At 35.7% G+C, this 19,771-nt stretch overlaps 1 protein-coding gene across 1 annotated transcript in view; it reads right to left on the reverse strand.

The window, feature by feature from the left end:
- Positions 1-19,771, reverse strand: part of kif6 (kinesin family member 6) — a 55,861-nt gene that overhangs the window by 15,587 nt on the left and 20,503 nt on the right. Inside the window, exons 10-14 of the mRNA XM_037694568.1 lie at positions 17,630-17,733; positions 16,281-16,386; positions 14,884-15,022; positions 8,708-9,346; positions 144-246 (exon numbers count right to left, since the gene is read on the reverse strand). Coding sequence (XP_037550496.1) covers positions 144-246; positions 8,708-9,346; positions 14,884-15,022; positions 16,281-16,386; positions 17,630-17,733 — 1,091 coding nt within the window. The remainder of the gene's footprint in view (positions 1-143; positions 247-8,707; positions 9,347-14,883; positions 15,023-16,280; positions 16,387-17,629; positions 17,734-19,771) is intronic.

Genomic DNA, 19,771 nt, shown 5'->3' on the forward strand with positions numbered 1-19,771 from the left:
CAGGGTTGGAATGTTTTATGTGCACCTTTGTATTCTTCAGTCTGTTGCTGGTTCTCATGAGCCCACTGTATTTTATCAGGACAAACAGCAAGTCTAAGAAAGCAATATCAGAAGTTCGATAAATCAGTTCCTTTTGCACCAACCTTTCTTTGAGTATCTTTTTGTTGTCCTCAATGGTTAGATGCTCCTCATGATCCCTAATAAAGATCTCAAAGGCTTCCTGTTTCCCCATGGAAAATTGTGGGCCTGATGGAATACAAATCATGCAGATTTAATTGACGTTAAAAGCTGACAGTATCTAACAAGGTTGAGTCAGGTCATCTGGACGGGTTCTTCTTTGTTGAAACGTCTCATCTTTTATCCAAAAGACTTCTTCAGTCTGAAGAACCCGTCCAGCCAACCTGACTCAACCTTGTTAGATTTATTTACCTGGAATATTAAGCATACATCAGGACAAGCTGACTGTATCTTTTTGCAAACCCTTCATTATCTGGCATTAAACAAAATAATAAAAGTAGCTTTTAAAACTCATTACAAAGGCTTGTCTTTCAACCTGAAGATGCGTAAATAAAAGCGAGCCTGGTAAAACCCATTTTACAAATTACCTTCTTTACAATCGCTTCGTCCTGGCATTTCTGCTGTAACAAATTAATAACACTGGGACATTTTCTACTGAGCACATCCTCAACACAAACGTGGCAGCCAGATGTGAGCTGATACCCCTGACCTCCCACCTTTCATTAGGTATGAAGCTGAAGAGCTATTAGGCTGTTGTTCAGTGATTAAGAATGATATAAACACAAACATAAACAGCAATTTTGAACATGTCAGCATTTGGTAGTGGAAGCCCTCCAGCACAACCTTAAACCCAACATGCTTACTGTTTTATGTGCTTGTAATATTACCTAATAGCCTATTTTATTGACGTTCTATACATCTGGTTTGCAAATAATAATTTAACTGAGGAACAACCTTATTTGATCACTTTGAGTTTTGTTTAAGTGGTCCAAATAACCAAAAAATGTGTGTGGTAATTGTTAAGAAATGTTTCCAACAAGATAAAAAATAGAATAGAATTGCATGACTAGAACTAAATCCTAACACAAACCAGCAATAAACAAACACACCATTTGGCCATGGAAAATCCAAAACTTGTCACCAATTTACAAGTAAATACATGTACAGAATGACAACTATATGATATATATTGCAAGCAATTTTGTTTCTCCATGTTTGGAAAGCCCTAAGAGATATTAGCAGGCAAATCACAGGTGTTTTATTGAACGAGCAAACCTCAACAAATCTGTGAAAGGGTTTCTTGGGAGAATCATTTGACTTGAGTGCAAAGTAATATTTTTGGAACATCTCAGAGTGACATGGCATCATATTATAATATAACTTGATGAGTAATAGGCCAAAAATAGACCTCAGGCCAAGTTTAAAAATTATTATTATTTTTTTTCCCTTTTGGACTTTTTAAGTGTTGGAAACTTAGACCCAACTTAGACCCCAAATATATATTTTCAACAAATTTAGGACAACAGTGCTTTGAATGAGTCAGCTGATTCTTGAATCAGTTTTAGAAACATTTATATTTTAGGTTTTTACTTCAAGCACTTGCAAAGTACGAAGGAAAAGCAGACCATCTGAGGTGTTCCTGTTTTGCTTGTGAAGAAAAGTTATTAACGCTGGCATAATTATGCAAATATACTCTTTCTTATACTCCTTACATTTTATTTCAGTCTCACATGTTTAATACAAATCATATGTAAAGTAGTCTCAATTAAAAGTAAGTGTTTTACTGTATAAAAAGAAATCATAAAGAACACCCACACACAAAGAAAATACTAGAAGTGATTTAAAGTTGGGCAATCTGAGTCTGATTTAGACTTTTTTTTTACATTTACAAGACACTTTGTCACTCACTCTGTACTGCTGTGAGAAAATCAACCTGAAATCCAAGGACTGCTTCTGTAGAGATCGTCAAAACACCTTCGGCACTCCATGTTGTTGAAGGAGTTGTGTAAATCGCATAGCATTCAATCAGCATAAAGGTATCATTTTTCCTTTTAATTGGAAACTTCATTGGTGTTTACAGTATATTAACTTCATAGGTGTATTTATTCTTCTTGGGACAGCAGTTCCCCTCAGGGTAACTCTATAAGCTCTTGGCTACAGTTTAAGAAGCCTCAGATTTAAACTACATTCATGCACGGATCAGCATTCAGTGACCCGCTGAGCAAGACACACAGAGACATGTTGTGCATTTGTTTTGAATTACAACTGAGTAATGAACAATGATGTAATGCACCCTCAGTTTGGTTATTTAGGTCAAAAAGAGTAGGTACTTCCAGATGTGGAACATATGATATAGGCTGTGGTACTGTAAAAGAAAAAAAAAGGTTTGTTGTATTTTTTCGAAATAATTTGCACATTCTGAGTATGTTAGATAATTTAAATTTTAACTACCAGTAGATACAATAAACTTCACTACAATTTTGATAAACAAATTAAACACCTTGAGCCATTTACAGTTTCAGTCATTAAACTGCATGGTTTATAAATGTTGCTCTTGATGTGCTCCAGATTCTGCACAAAGTCAAAAACGCCCCAAGCATTTGAAGCATATCATCTAATGCTTCTGTAAATGCTCCTAAAAGTTGTTGTCCCTCTAAATGCAGATTCTATCTGGACAACGTCAAGTTTTTCCATCTAGTTAATGGCTGATCAAGCTGAAATTGTGTCCTGCGCACAGTATTGGTTACAAACTGAGCAGAAACAGGAACAAAAATTGTGCAAAGTGTGAGAAAATGAGACGGACATTCCAGGGTGAACACGTAACTATGAGCAAGCAATTACAGGACCTGGGAATTGTAGAAGTGGAAGTATTTTCCCCCCAAAGAATAGATGCTACCAACAATTTTGGTGATATTACCTAATTTAATTAATGTTCAAGCATGATCTAATCACTTAACACCATTTGTAATAATTGACATTAGTCTTAGATTTTGCATAAGGACTTTTCGTAGCAACCGGCTCTAAATTCCTGCACAGCAATAAATTATTATTGTCAATTTAAAAGACTTTTGGAAAGTCTTTCTTTAAAAAGTGCCCCAAGGAAAACACATTGTTGCAGCTGCAATGCTGAAGTATTTAAAATTGAGCATTTTGAAAAACAAAACATCATAATTTTACAGTGTTTTATTGTGATTACTGTGATTGAAAGCGTTCTAGACTCTCACTCATTTTTGTTGTGACAATTCTTAGTCACATCCTGACACTTTCAAGCCAAACCCTGAAAAAACAACATTTAAGGCAATTAGGTGAATTCATGTTTGTCATCCAACTAAAATACATTATATTTTAAAGAACTTAAAAAGTAAACTTATACCATTCCAAACGAACACCTTTGAGAATACAATTTAAACGTTGTCAAAGAAGCATCCTTATGATATCCTAATTTAGAAAAAGACTACATAGGTATATTAAACAGATAATGAACTGCATGTGTGGTTTATTTCTGTCATATAAAATGTGAAGATCAAATTAAAATAAAGGGGTTAATTAGTGCACACTCTTCACTGGAAAAGCTGAAAATATAAGAAAGTCTGATTTTGACCATTTAAAACAAGCAGAAGTAATGACAAAGTAACTTAACATCAAAATTGTTCAGATGCATCCAATAATCTATTGATTTCAGATTATGTTTTTAATACAAATAGTGGTTTTCCAAGTATTCTGTAAGCTTTTAAAAAACAGAACTATACTCTTATTTAGCACTTGGCTCGTGAAACTGTACTTTTTTTGAATACTACTTTGTCAGTAATCCTTGAAATGCTTCAACAACTTGATCAGAGTCCACGTCTGCCAGACTAAAATTTCTGAAGATGTGCACTTGAATAAACCTGTCTATATGAAATATCTGCAACTATTAGTGGTGGGTTCTTATAGATGAGCTCATCTAGAAGAATCTGATAAATGCTGAGTAAATTGAGAACAATCACTCACTGAATTTCATGATTTTCTGTGCTCTCAGTCTCGACCACATTAAATGTGTGTTACCGTTCATCATTCGTATAGTCATTTAGTTAGAAGGAGCAATTTAAAAAAAAAAACTTTTGGAAGGTATTTATGTTTTTTCATAGTTATTCAAGAACTTGTGTATTGCTCTTTAAACCAGAAAAAAAAAAAAAAGTCAGTGAGTGATGCTTATGTAACTGACAACTGATCAGTAACTTATCAGAATAATTACGTTATAGTAAATTTCAATGTGTGGATCGAATCTTTAGGAAGTCTGGTCAACATTTCAACTTTTTTTGTTGTTAAATGTTCATTTATATTAATAAAAAAAGAAAGGAAAATGATTTTCTAAGATGACTCAGATAATAATTTCAGCCTCATACTGTATCATAAACCTTTGTAAGTGACTAATGTACACTGCACATCATTTATCACTGATTCTATAAACCTCACATTTATATGAATCTCTCATTCCCTTTTGTAAATGACTGATTTAACCCTCACTAACTTTAAACATTTCACTGTTATTCTCTTTTTCAACAGACCTTTCTTTCAGAGACCCTGTGTTGCTGGTTTCATTTGTGTACTGTACTGGCACCTTGACAAAAAATGTCAAAGTGAATGAGCGAGCTGTGGTTAGGACAAAAAGCAGCACAGTTTGATGAGTTTCTGGCTCGTACCCTTCTGCCCGATGGTTTTGACCAAGCTTGTTAAAGGACTCGGGTTTATCATCACACTTAAGGCTCCACTTAGCCAAAATTAAACAGGAAAGCCAAATAAATGCTGCCTCTGGCTTGAGGCATAAACACTCAACTGGTTTAAGTGTCACTAACCTCTGCATTCCTTTTGCATTTAAATCTTTAAAAAATACTGACGATCAAAGACGGGTCGGCTGTCTGCAGCTAAACCCTGCTGTGCTTGGGTCATCATTATCTTCAAAGGTTTAGATCATAATCTATGAACCACAGCAGATTACACAATCAACTGCAACTAAGGAAATCAATATAAGACAACATGTGAGAGAGACCAGTATGCTGCTTCATCAGATCACATTTGGAAGTCTTTAGGCCACATTTATCTCAAACAAGGTAAATATTGAGCGTGTGTTGCTCTATTTCCTTTTTATCTTTAGCTTTTACCACAAGTTCGTTCAAACTTCTGCTTCAGAGCTTACACTGTTCACAAAAATGGATTATTGTTAAAAATAAAATAAAAAAACATGAAAATGAAGCAGCAATCAGATGATTTTACAGCATCTTATCTATTTGTGTCTAGGATTGCAAACCAAAACGGCCAGAGATAATTCCTCTTAATTGTGGCTTAGAAATGAGAAACATATCCACCTTCACTGATGATAATTCTGTAGTTAGATACAGTATTTTCTGCCGTAAATGTCGCACCGCCCTATAAGTCGCATCAGTCCAAATGTCTAATAGAGTGGAAAAATCCATAAATGTGTCACTTTGCTGTATACGTCGCATCTATTATGCATCACCGCTGACGCGTCGCGTTTGTTACAAGAATTTAACAAGATTGACACTTAAAAACAATTATTTGTTTGCTCAAAATTATAGTAAAGGTGTGTCTCAGTCTACCTTTTGCTTAATAAATGCACTTTGACGGTCAAATCAGCTGCATTTTCAAAAGCCGATACGCGGAAACGTGAACACGCAGAGGGCGACTCGTTGTCCATTTCTTCAAAATTTAACAAGATAATCACCTAAAAACAATTATTTTTTAGCTCAATTTTATAGTAAATGATGTGTCTCAGTTGAACGCTTCCTTAATAAATGCACTTTGATGGTCAAATCAACTACATTTCGCCGGGGCATCGCAGTGAAATGAAGCTGATTCGGTTGCTCCATGCACACGATGGTGGCAGGCTATGGCAAGCCGATTGTGTCATTAATAGCCACTTTTACCTATTACATAACACGCCATAGCATGCCATACTACTCAAGTGCCATCTAGTGGCTGAGAATAGTAGTGTTCAAAATTTTCAGTCAGAATGAATGAAAACAGTCATATCTCAGCCAAAAATTGGTTTATAAATATGGGGGGAAAAAAATCTATAAAAAATACGCCGCTTCATCCTTTAAGTCACAGGGCATGCAACTTATGCAAAAAAAAAATAAAAAAAAATAGCAACTTATACAGCAAAAAATACAGTACATCTACATATATCAAGTCAAAGGTTTAAGTCAACATTAATACCTTAAAGAATCATCACCAAAACAACAAAGTTAAGAGCAAGGCGTGTTTTTGACAGTAAACAAGTGTTTCACAGCTGTAACCTTCAGAAGTTAATGCAGTAAAATTACATTTACCGAGACATGACAGTACTTCCACAATTCTGAAGTCAGCACGGAGATGTAAGTCTAATGTTTTTCTTGAAAACGGATGTTCGTTTGGAACAGTCGAATAAAACAAGCTGAGTTTCATCCCACCAACTCACACATACATTTTCAGGAAAAGTGTGTGATTCTGTTAGCTGCAGACAGCAAAGTAAACACAAAACAGCCATTATGATAGTCTAAGTTCTGAGGTTTTAGCTAAAGTCAACTTGTTTTTGTGTCTCTATGATTATAGATTATATGGGGAGCTCCGCAGTACTGTGATTGGATCAGATGTTTAATCAGTTCCAATTTACACATTTCTTTCTCTTCATCCAGTCATCACTGTTGCATAATTTCACATAGCAAGCTTTGATACTCGTGTTTAAAGTGGTGGTGACTGTAAATTTCAGCTGTATGTTTGGAAAGTGTCAGAGTGAATGATGTTAAGTAATATACTGGCAATACTGGCAAAACAGACTTATAATTACATTGTAAACAATATGGAAACATCCTGGTGTAGGGAACAAAATGAAATGAATGTTTACTTGGTATAACTTTTTTGAATAAGAATAAAAGATAATGAACATTACAGAAATCAATTCCTAAAATAGGAATGGAACTTTTGCTTGATTTTGAGGTACTCTTAGATTTTAGTTCAAATGTACAAATCCCAGGCAAGTCTGAACATTGTTTTTGTGTTTACACTGTGATATTCTTGGCCTCTGCTTTATGATCCAGTTAGCATAACAAGTTTTAAACCCATCATCTTTTCACAAGCAACAAATTACATGTTTAATAAACTGCATCGTCTAATGTTGCATTGCTGTCACGACTGCGCTAAATATTTTAATACTCTCAATCCCGCTGATGACATTCTGAAGAAATAAATCTCAAATGATGTCAGACTCTTCTTCAGTCTGTAAAATCCTCAAATCAAGAATGGGTTATGGCCCATCGGCAGCCACAATGAAACATCACGTATTGTCAAGACCACAAAACGTCTGCCCACATTCCAGCTGAGGAAGATCACCTTTCTGTGGCCTTAGCACTCAATATATCATGCATCAGACCAAAATCATGCATGTTAGGCTGCATTCAGGTCCAGGCCTCCCTTGCAAAAGTTATCTGTGATCTCAATGGGATTTGCCTGGTTAAATAAAGGTTAATAAATAAATAATAATAATAATGTCATCACAATGTCAGCACTGTATGTTTCCATACAATGGCGAAATTAAAATCTTACACTTCTCTCAATTCATAATAGCCGACAGTTATATTATACATTGTTAACTTCTGTGGAAATGTAATTTATATGGCTTTATTAAGTCTTATGGTTTTAGACTCTGACCAAGTTTGACAAACAAATCAACTCTGTTCTGCAGAAAAGCTTCTTCCAACTCAGACAGGTAGCTAAGCTCAAGCCAGTATTGTCCAGACCCGACCTTGAGAAACTAGTCCACGCCTTTGTCACGACCCGATTGGACTATTGCAATGCACTTGATGCTGGGATCAGCATAGAGCCATCAGCCTCCATCTCACGTCTTCAGCTCGTCCAGAATGCTGCTGCTCGGCTTTTAACCGGAACTCGTAGGTCTGAACACCTGTTCTGTCCTCCCTTCACTGGCTCCCTGTTCGTACTAGGATAGTCTTTAATATTCTTCTGTTGACCTTCAAGTGCCTAAATGGCCTCGCACCCCTTTACCTCTCTGAGCTTCTGGAACCTTACGTTCCCTCTCGGGCCCTGAGATCATCCGATCAGCTGCTTTTGGCTGTTCCTAAAACAAGACTGAAGCTCAGAGGAGATCAGGCTTTTTCAGTCATGGGCCCCAAACTCTGGAACAACCTGCCCCCTAACATCAGGCAGGCCACCTCCCTTCCTCACTTCAAATCCCTGCTTAAAACTCATCTGTTCTTGCAGGCATTTCACACAGTGTAAATTGATCTAGTGTTTGTTTTTTTATCTGTGATCCTATGTTTTAAATGCTTTTTATTAATTTTTCAGTTATTATCATTAGCGTATTGTATTTTTTTCTCTTTAATTTTACTCTCATTGATTATTGTTGTTATTGTCACTGTTGTTGTTAAGCACTTTGATAACAGGTTCTGTTTTAAATGTGCTCTAAAAATAAATTTGACTTGACTTGACTTATGGGGTGTTTCTTTAAGTTGATGTGAACAGTTTCAAACTGATTTCTAAAGCTTAACTATCTGCAAACGGGTAAATATAATGGATGGATGGATAAGCCAGCTCACTGCAAATCAGCAAATTCTTAAACATTTGAATACTAATATTGCATTTATTATGTTAGTAAAATACTGATTTCTGAAAAAAGTAATGAAAGTGGAAATACCTCTTTTCTTGCACTGAGCAGCTTGTCCTCCATGTTGTAAAATATGGATGTCCATGTTTTCTACTTTTAATTGTGGCCTCGTTAACATTTGTCCTCCATGGACTTCTGGGGAGGTGTCCATGTTTTCCTCTTTCACCTGAGACGAGGCAGACACTTGTCTTGAATGGTTCGTTTGGAAGTTTCTTTCTTTCAACTGGAGACTTGTAAAAGCTTCATGGTTCACTGGAAAGGTGTCCATCTTCCTGTCTATCATCTGCTGGTTTGTAGACACTCTTTCATCATCTGCAAAGACATTTTCATTTCTTCTTCGAAATTGAAACACTGGGGTTGCATGTTCTGCACAGTTTGTGAACAAGATGTCTGTGTTTCCATCTTTCCACTGTGGCAGTGTGAACATTCTTCCACCGTATTCTGCCGTTAAGGTTTCCACTTTTCCTTCATTCATCTGAAGCTTTGTGGACGCTTGTCCTCCATGCTTTTCTAGAAAGAAGTCCACATTTGCCTCTTTTAACTGGGACACCATTGACATGCTCGAGGACGTCTGGGAGGACAGATTTTTGCAATTGGTGATGTTACCAAGCTGAGCTGTAGCATCATCTGCCCGTTGTTTTTCTTTTTTCAAGATCTTCACTAGGATACCTGAAGGAACGAGTCAAGGAATCTACTGTACAGACACTATTTGATCAAAATACTGGAATAAGAGTTCTTACACTCAACAACAGACCCCCCACCCCTCTACACACACAAACATGTTTCAACAGATGTGACTAGTTCTTAAAGGATAGAAAAAAATAACAATTTTAACCTAAATACCCCCAGAGAAACATTGAAGGATTTAAAATCTATACCCACTAGTTAATTTTATATTTCGCACTCTTATGCACTCACAAGTAGCTATTTTCAGTTAATGAATAACATTCATTGTAAATTCTTAAATGTCAAAGTGCTGACATGTGTTCAGCATCTGACCTAAGAAGCCCGGGACAGTGTCATGTCTGGGATGAATTAGTAACGGGAAAGAGGACCCAAATGAACTGAAGAGATTCTGCCAAAAATTTCCCAAATCTTCCTTTACTTTTGGGTTTTTGCATATATTTGTCCACTTGAGTCCAAATGTAGATGGGTCAGGGTGGAACTGAGGCAAATTGGATGGTTACAAGAAAAAATGTGAAATGTGGTGCAAAAAAATAAGGTCCATGCATTCAATACATTTAGGAAAAACTATTGTATTTTCACCTATTTATCTGGACGGTCAAATAATTTATTAAAACATACATGATGCATTTAAATCTAATGCAACATTTGGCTTTGTAAAATTGCCCTTTTTAAAATAAATGGTCAGTTTTGAACTACTCATATTACTCATATATTATATTTATTTTAAACCCTCTTCTTGTTATTTGTTTATCCTTTTTTGCTTATACAGTTTTTTAAATCAGTGCATACAAATTAAGTTTAATATACATTGGTCTGTGTTGCAGACTTTATTATTTTTATTTACACAATTTGCTTTTAATTAATAAAACACTATAACAGAAGATGAAATGTGCATTTCCCATTAACATTTCGATATCCATGAACATTATTTTGTCACATAAAAATCTGTAGTGGGAAAATTTACAGTAATTGTTTCCTTTGTTTCACTTTCTGCCTCCAACTTTACACCTCACTCCATCTTCAGGTTCAAATTTCAGCTCAAACTGAATTCATCTGGCTAACATTACTCGTTAATAACACTGAAGCAAAACAATTTTTCGTCAGCCCTTTCAAATGTATTCATCAATTAGATGTGTTGTTGCTATGCTTCATAATATCCCTTAATATCCACTTAAATAAAGACGTATTTAATGTCTAATAGTTGCTCATTACTATTTCCACAGGTGTGAAATGAAAAGACAGTTCACAAGTAAGCTTTAAAAAAGAGGTAACCAACCTGATTTTTATGCATACCTGTATAATAAACCATTAAACTCTAAACGCTTCAAGTAGTAGCTTTATGTAAAAGCCTGGTTTTCTTCTATTAAATGAAGGTGTGCTTGATGCCCTTATCCCAACCCATAATTTAAAGCCACACAGTACATTAGCCAACTATTCATTCACTTACTTAATATGATATTAACAGACATCGTTGTGGCAAGACTAACTATTGTGGTCATCAGATAATATGGGACGTTTAAATGAAAAAAAAAATATTAATGTCATTTTGTGGATGATGAGAAGATAATGTCTGAGGGGACCTGAAAAGGCAATTTATGTTTCTGTCAGTCGATACAAAGAGGATGTCAGTGGGAACAATAACACGGAGAAGCCAAGGCTTCAATTACAGTTTCCAATAAAACCAACCATTATGTCTTCTCAAAACTGCCAAAATCTAAACTTGACAAACTTCCAACTGAACTATGAAGGACAAGTTTTACAGAAAAAAAAAAAAGTCTGCTCTGAGGACCTGTGTCACTTCATATAAGTAATCACTTCAGACTTCTGTTCACCAGGTTTTTCCATTACTGAGATCTCTGGCATTTGAGATCTTTATGGTGAACTCTACCACAAGACTCAAGTGGCTGGTGAAAATATCTACTGAAGGTTGCGCATGAGATTTGTGGGCTGTTTCACATGACATTAGCTCAACAAGTTGTGGTTAGACTCAATCACGATGTCCTTTCTTCATCTGTCTCGTCATTTTTCATTAGATTGTCCAATGACATTGCAGGAAATTAAGTAAATGTTTTTAATTTTGCTGCTGACAAATGTGCCTCTAATTGCTCCAATTTCAATGTACTGTAAAATACTTAGTAAGTGATAAGCATTTTAAATTATGACATGTTTTCATTCACTTGAGATGCAAAATTTCAGTTACTGTTACAGGAAAAATATAGATGCAGCACTTTTGACTTCATTTCAGTCAAGAAAAATAATTGTCAACCAATTTTTCGCAATAAACCTTTAGCTTAGAGAAATATATCCCACCTAAACAAAATATGTTTCATACCAGAAGTATGCTAGCATCCATAACAAAGACATCTAAAATTTCCAGACAAAACCCAAACATGTTATTACCAACAGAGTATCTTAGGAGATAGCTGGTTAACCTGAAGCCTGATCAGCATTTTGGCCTCCTGAGGTAAATTCTTAGATTTGCCTCCTTTGCCAACATAATATCTTCATTTTTCTTTTAACTTGAGCTGAACATGTTAGTGTGATCTTCATAGTTTTCATAAGTTCATAACTTTCGTTTGAAACAAAGTGATTATCTTATTAATGGTATACGTTTGTATGTTTTATAACATTTCCAACAACAATCAAAAAGTTGTTTTGAATGAAAAAAACAAAGGTCAATGTGTGTTTAGAGAACAGATTTGTGAGAACAGAGCCAGCTGTCCAACATACATAAGACATGCCGACGCAAAGTCTTCTGATTAGCCACGCAACACTTTATGCAATCATTAGATCTCATCTACACCAGTTTCATCTGAGGTAATTTCCCTCAATCAGAACTGCCACCATTTACATTTATCAGTCCAGTTCAGAATTTACCCCAGATAAATTATACATTTGATTCACAATTTAATCAAATGTTGGTGAAACCACCAAACAGTAAATCTCCCCACTTCTGCATTAAGTACTGGACTTGACGATGGATTTCCATATTCATCAACTCAGTACAGAGCCATGTAATATTGGTTAATATTGTTGAAATTCTGTTTCAGCTGCCTCATCTGTATACAAACAGCTGTCAAGATTTCAAACAATACTGTATATTGAAATGTGAGGATGGGGTAGACTTTCCAACAGTTTATAAATCTTCTTAGTTTTCAAGAAGAATGTGCTCTCTGTAATCTCAATTTTAAATAGTATTGTTCTGCACAGAGAGTTAAACAAGACAACTAGAGAGCACACTCTATCCTGCTCACTGTTTGCATCTAACCCTAACCCTAACCATCCAGAGAAAATAATATATAGACACACATCACAATATGATAAACAACATTATCAGATTTGGCAGATAATTAACTAGCTATTGGTGGTCATTATTGTAAGCTATCAATACAAACCAATAAATACAGTGGAAAGCCTGGTAAACAGCAAAAATAAAGCTTTGCCATTTGAAGAAAACTACCTTTATAAAAGTAAAGGCAAGTAATGTAAAGCAACATAGCCTTTGAGTTCAGGTGTTTATAATAAATGTATCACTTATATTTCATTACATTAGCTTGTGAATGATCCCCCTTTTATGTGGCTCTGGTCTGTTAATAATGGGAAAATGAGATCGTATGAAACATCAGTGATGAGTTAGATGTTGACCAAAGATCTAGAGATTGTTGTACCCCCTTGACTTTTGATGCCAAAGGCACCACTGAAGCAGGATTACTCATGGGAATGCTACAGTACGCTTTTTCGAAAAGTCTGCAATGTTTATTAGTTTCTTTTGCTCCACCATTATGCTATTAGTGGATGTACCATCCCACCAGCAAAGTCCGCTAAGCATTACCAGGTGCTCAAACTCCCTGGCAGAGGTAACCATGTTTGGAAACAAGCAGGGTAAGAAATATGCACTTCTACAAGCAACATTCCTACAATCAGTGTCAGTGTGGGAACAGTGAACCTGCAGCACAGACATTGGTGTCTCACAGATACAGCTTTAGCACACTGAATTTGATGGCGAGAAGAACTTATAGAGCCAGCATGCTTGGTTAGTAGACATTTGATTTAATCCTGCTGGAAGAGTGGCTGGAGATTACGTCACACCGCTATATGCTTGGTAAACTTATAATGTTACATGCTGCAGACAGACTACTCTGTCTAAAGGACTTGTTGTTTAGACTACTGCAACTATATATACAAACTTCACTGTGAAGGAACATAAAAGCAATATGGTCAGTAGCATGTGTACATTATGGACTGAAATACGTGCTTCTTAACATGCGCAAGAACAATTTAGGTATTTATGTTTGCATAATGCGAAAACCTGTGTGTGACAGTTTGAGAGGAAAAATATACAAATGAGTGAGGAACTCATATTACATGCATTTGGTCCAATAAACACTTTGGTAAAATACCTGTGTGATAATGCTTAGTTTATTTTAGAGAGCTGAGGTTTTGTGGGTTAAATAATCAAGCGGATATCTCAGTTTTCCTTCTAATGTACTGGGATTTACTGACAAACCACAAGATGGGCTGAGTGGAAAATAATCTATTAAAGTCATTAGAAATCACATATACAAATACAAGAACTATAATTATGATCAATAGCATTTATCATTATCTGCAGGCATGAGATTAAGATTTATATGTGCAAACACATTAAACTGGGTTTCAAGTGTATTTAGGAGCATTGGCACTGAATAGATGATTGATATTTCATTATTTAGGTATATAGAAGTGCAGTGATCCAACAGTGTAACAACACAGAACATTTTCTCTGGTATTGTGGATTTTTAAATAACATGCTCAATTAATTTTTCTAATTGGTCATCCCATTAATAAAATTGCAATGCAATTTCCTTACCAATTATTTTCTCCTATAATTGTGCCAACAGCAAAAGAAAAAAAAACACCCCACAATTGTGCAATATTTGGCATGTGTTTTATTCAAGTTAATAGAACCTGCTGCTCTATTCATGAAAAAGATACAGCTACAAGGAGTTGAACCAAGAGTTTATATGTAATGTGCAAACTAGCAGACACAGTAGGGTTCTTTCTCTGCAAAGTATATAACGCAGTTTGAAAAAAGGAGCAAACTTTACCTCCACAGACAAAACCACACACAAAAAAATGTTTTTAAGAAAAGCAGATGTTTTGCTGTTAGGCACAGGACGTTCAACTGGGCGGGCATGTTGGAGTATGTAATGCTCAAGAGATAACTGAAGTGTTTGAACTTCATGGATACTTCAGTAAGAAAGTTTTTGTTGTCCTGAGTAAATTCTCAGATATTTTATATTTTGTCTGAGGCACTTTCTTAGTTATAAAAGTTCAAGAAGTTCAGTTTTAATGAGTTGCACCCAGCCTACTATAGTGAGGAGCTTCAAGATCCACACAGCATAAATATTTATTTCGCTGTTTCCTATGTGGTCCCACTAAGATATTCTAATAAGTCCTAAAACAACTTACACACCTTGACAAGTAGTGTCTCAAAACTCAGAAAATTAGCTTTATTAAATCATTATTTCAAAGGATACTTATCTCATTGTCACGTTGCTTAAGCATCTCCTTTAATGTAGCCACTTCTGTTGTGTTGACACTTTCTTTCCTTCCTGTCGGTGAATGTTGTAGCTCACTGCGCACATTTCGTTCACCTTGTTTGTCCAAAAGCATTGACTGTAAGGAAAAAAAGATAAACTACTGAGTTATGAAAAACAAGATTTATTTTCAAACTACCTGCCAATAGAACAAAATAAATGAACAAAACTGAATATTTGTATGAAATCAGATTAAAGAGGAGGAGTTTGTAAAACAACTTCATTTTCAAGTCATCATGCAGTTTTATTACTCATAAATAAGACCACACGGAACATTAATGCTAACAGACATGGAAACGAGAAAAGTGCCGAGCATGAAGGAGCAAACCAGTGTTCAAAACAAAGAAAAAAATTGAATAAAAATGGAAAAATTCCTTCAGAAACATGCGAGTATGACGAGGGTGATGCTTGCTGGAATGTAAACCCAACAGAAGATAGAAGTTGTGGATCATAACAAACTGTAGGAGATATAAACACTCATTCAAGTGGGATCTGGATCTGCATCTGGAGGATGCTGAAGCTTGAACCAAGTCAAAGCTCAGTAACACTGTAAGCACTGAAGTGTCTTCCTTTTGGCTATTGAAAGCAGCGGAAAAACAAAAGCTGTTTGAGAAACGAACAATTAAATACATAACTAATTGTTTTGTTTTATAAAACAAAAGCTTATGTATTTCATGAACATTTTTTTCTAAAAACACTGTAAACACTAAGCCTGTAGACCTGGATAAATTCTACAGATCTGGGTTGTATTAAACTTCCAAATCTGAAGATGATAACTATATGTAATATGCAATCAGAACTATAATATTTTGTTATACAGAACATTCTAGAGTTGGTTTGACCAAATTAAAGATAAACATCTAATAAAATGATAAAAGGAAATAAAAATGAATTTTGTCAAATAAATGATAAATGTTGTGATGGTCAATATAGAATCATTTTTGTTGTCACAGTTGGGAAATTGTTCAGTTTTCTGATTATTTTTTCTTTTTATGATGACCTTTAGAGACAGAGTCAGATAGATGTATTTGTCATTCGCATCTCATGTGGTACATGTGGTGGAACGAGATTATGTACGCAGGGTCCCAGGTACATCCTTTATCATTTAACATAAAACCTATCCAAAAATGTATTGATCATTTTTTTAGTCTTTGCGCTAAAATGACCTTTTAAAGGAACACTTGCATGGTAAATCATAAGCAGTCATGGCAGTGACTAGAAAGACAAACAAACATAGGAAACGATAAACAAATGAAGAGATCAGACACAAAATAAAGCTTAAAAATAATAATTTTCTCTACATATTGTAAATACAGAGACAACTTTCAATATTCTACCTTCAGTAGGGAGAAACAGCGTTGAATTTTCCTCATGTCTGGTCCCAGTGAGAGTGTCACATCTGGATCAGGGTCATTAATAAAAGCCTTTACCAGCTCCTCTAACCTAAACAAAATAAAAAATAAAAATATTAATAAAAACACAAATTTACTAATAACATGTAAAACAAGGGTTAAAATTCAACATATTTTACAAGTTTATATTATGAACAAATGTAGTACTGTTTTGGATCCCTGGTGAATAGCACAGCTTTGTAATGTAAAGTTGGATTCCAAAGCAAAAGCTGTGATGCAATGTACATTTTATAGGACAACAATAAATAAATCAAAAGAATAAAAACAGTGGGATCTCAACGTTTTCACAAAATTGTGCCAATGTGAGGATCTGCCATAAAGCAATCGGAGATGAAAAAATAAAACAAAAAAAATGAAGTGGCTTGAATGAAATTGAATTAAAATTGATTTGCTGCAACAATCTTCTAAGAGGAAAAAATATAGCATACTAAATGATGCACTTTATGTACATTTAGAATAAGAAAAGCAATAAACTGAATGTGCTGTTAATTAGCACATGGGAATACATAAAATGAAGTTTTAAAAAAGTTGTCATGGCCATGCCATGTGGTCACATTAGTCATTACTAAAGGTTTCCAGGGTGAGCTGGACCTAAAAAAAAAAAAACACAAAAATGTTGGAAATAAGAGATAATCACCTGGTTAAAGGCTGAAAAGTAAAAAAAAAAAAAGACTTGGGGTGACAAAATAAAAGGAATTGTATCAACTCTTGAGTGGCAGTCTGGAAAGTTTTTGCTGAGACCTCTGGTTTAAACTCTGACCCTGATTAATTGTGCCTCTCTGTTACATCTGGTTTGAATAAAAAAAAAACTTAGTGCAACACTGACACCCCTCCATTATGTTGACACATTAGTAAAAGCTTTAACTAATTACAAATCATGATATTTGTTCAAGTATTTGGCTACTTTTATCAACGCAGACAGCAGCAGCATTAGAAACACCTTAAGCATTATTCTTCTACAGGTTTGAGGTGCTCAGTAAACATCTGAGGGAGCTTTGAAGTGATAAAAACATCTACATCATATCTCTGTGATGAAAGGCCTATGATGAGTTTATCTTAACGTTCTCTTTTAACTTAAGCTTTATAAGTGCATTCACTTAAACTGAAACAAACTTTGGACCTCTGCCATGTTGCATTTCCACATCTGTTCTTCTGGAAGTCTCTTTGCCACTAATCAAAGTATGAACTGACCCAAATGGGCAGGCATGCTCAAAGTTTTGACTGGGAGTGCAGTTTGAAAGATTAAAACCACTGAAGCAGATGAGGTGGCTTACTTCCAAATCTCTTCAGCAGTTAGCCGATCATTTCGCTGCTGTCCTGTCACCATTGCCAGCTCTTCTTCCAGTGACACAACCTCTCTTTTCAATTGTGCAATCAGCTGAAACACATAAACACGAAAAAGGATGGTACCTGTGTTTACATAACAAAACACACAGTTAATTGTGGGCATGCACAAGGATTTACAAAAGATTTTCGAATGACCTTAATCTTGCAGCGTATCATGCTTGTGACAACATAATGATGTATGCTTAGGAGGAAAACAAAAATAGTAATAAAAAGCAGCAATAAAAACAGCCTTATAAGAGTCAGTAAATACAGTCTGACGAGACAGAGACTTTGCAGACCGTAAATTCTCTATGTCACAAACTCTTAACTTTTAATTATTTGTTTTTATGCATCACTTAAACCAGCCACTAGGGAGCACAAGCCAGTGAATGTCTAGTACTGGTCCCAAGCCCAGGTAAATGGTGAGGGTTGTGTCAGGACGGGCATCCGACATAAGACACTTGTAGAGGAGAAGATACTTATTTGGAAAGATCTGGACGGAATGATGAGTATTCTCAGAGAGAAGAGAGTGGTGATCAGAGCAGCCCTGAATGGAAATGTTGGTGAAGGAAAGAGAGGGGATGAGGACATGATGGGTAGGTTTGATGTCAAGGAAAGAAACCAGGAAGGACAGATGGTGGTGGATTGAGCCAAGAAAATAGAAATGGCAGTAGTCAACACATTTCTAAAATATTGTGGAACATAGAGTGACCTATAAGAGTGGAGGCAGTATAGGTAGACTACATTCTGTGTAGAAGAGGAAACCTGAGGGAGATTGGGGACCGGAAGGTTGTGGCAGGGAACAGCATGGCCAGACAGCATTGGAAGTGTGAAAAATGACTGTTGTTATGAAGAAGAGACAAAAAGTAAAATCAGACAGATGACCAAATGGTGGAAGCTGAAGAAGGAAGAATGTTGTGAGGAGTTCAGAGAGGAGCTGATAAAGGCTCTGGGTGACTAAGTGGTTAGAGCAGTCATCCTCCAATGCAAGAGTTGGGGGTTTGAATCCACCAGCAGTCACATGCCTACGTGTCCATGGACTATACACTGAACACCTCATTGCCTCTGATGTGTCCCATCAGTGTATGAATGTGATAAAGCACCGATTATTCTTTAGAATGATTTGTTCGATTAGCTTTGTAGAGCTCTAGTAGAGTATGAACGGGTAAATAAGGACACAGATTGTAGTGTAAAGCGCTTTGAATGTCTTGATAAGATGGAAAGGTGCTATATAAGTACAGTCCATTTACCATTTACCATAAAAAAAACTTCCAGTTACTGCCCTAACAATTGTAATCAACTAGTTGTTGTGAACAACTAGCTTTGGCTGTCACCAGCAAGCTGGTTGATCCACTATGAGAAGGTGCTGTTTATAAGACTGAGTTGTTACAGTGCCTCAGGCTGAAGTCTGTTGGATAAAAGACGAAACGTTTCGGCAAAGAAGAATCCGTCCAGAGGACCTGACTTAACCTTGTTAGATTTATCAACCTGAATTATTGAGCATGCATCAGGATGTTACCAAGATAAACATTTCTGAAACATTAACCAAGAGAAGAAGACTAACTTTTATACCACAGCTAAGCAGAAATAAAACTATAAAATGTTTTTGTAGAGGAAATAAGTCAACATTTAGTTCCTTGAATGTTCAGTTAAAAAGATAAGGGCAGTGGCACTAACTATAAGAAGAATTGTCCACAAAACCCATTCAACAATGTGCTAATTAAAACATGTAAGAAGAAAAGACAGTCTGCTATGTTCATCTGGCCTCCAAATTTCAAAGGACCTACTGGTAACGTTAGAATACCTGACCTGAGAAACACCTCGGGATGACTTTTGTCCACATTTTTTGGCAATTGTAGCAAATTTGATGGCAAAAATGGGACTTGTGTAATAATAGGCAAGGTTTTTTTTTAATGTTAAACTTGATTGTTGTCACTTAAAATATACACACACACACACACTCATAATTAGAGCAGGCTTGAAGGCTCAAACTGTCAGTAATAGAAGAAAATAACAACTGTGTGTGAGTCACTCAGCAACAGTCTGGCACAAACATGCTAGGGAGCAAAAGGTCATAGAGAAGCGATACA

The sequence above is a fragment of the Nematolebias whitei genome, chromosome 21 (assembly GCF_014905685.2).
Source record: "Nematolebias whitei isolate Nwh7 chromosome 21, NemWhi1, whole genome shotgun sequence".
NCBI lineage: Eukaryota > Metazoa > Chordata > Actinopteri > Cyprinodontiformes > Rivulidae > Nematolebias > Nematolebias whitei.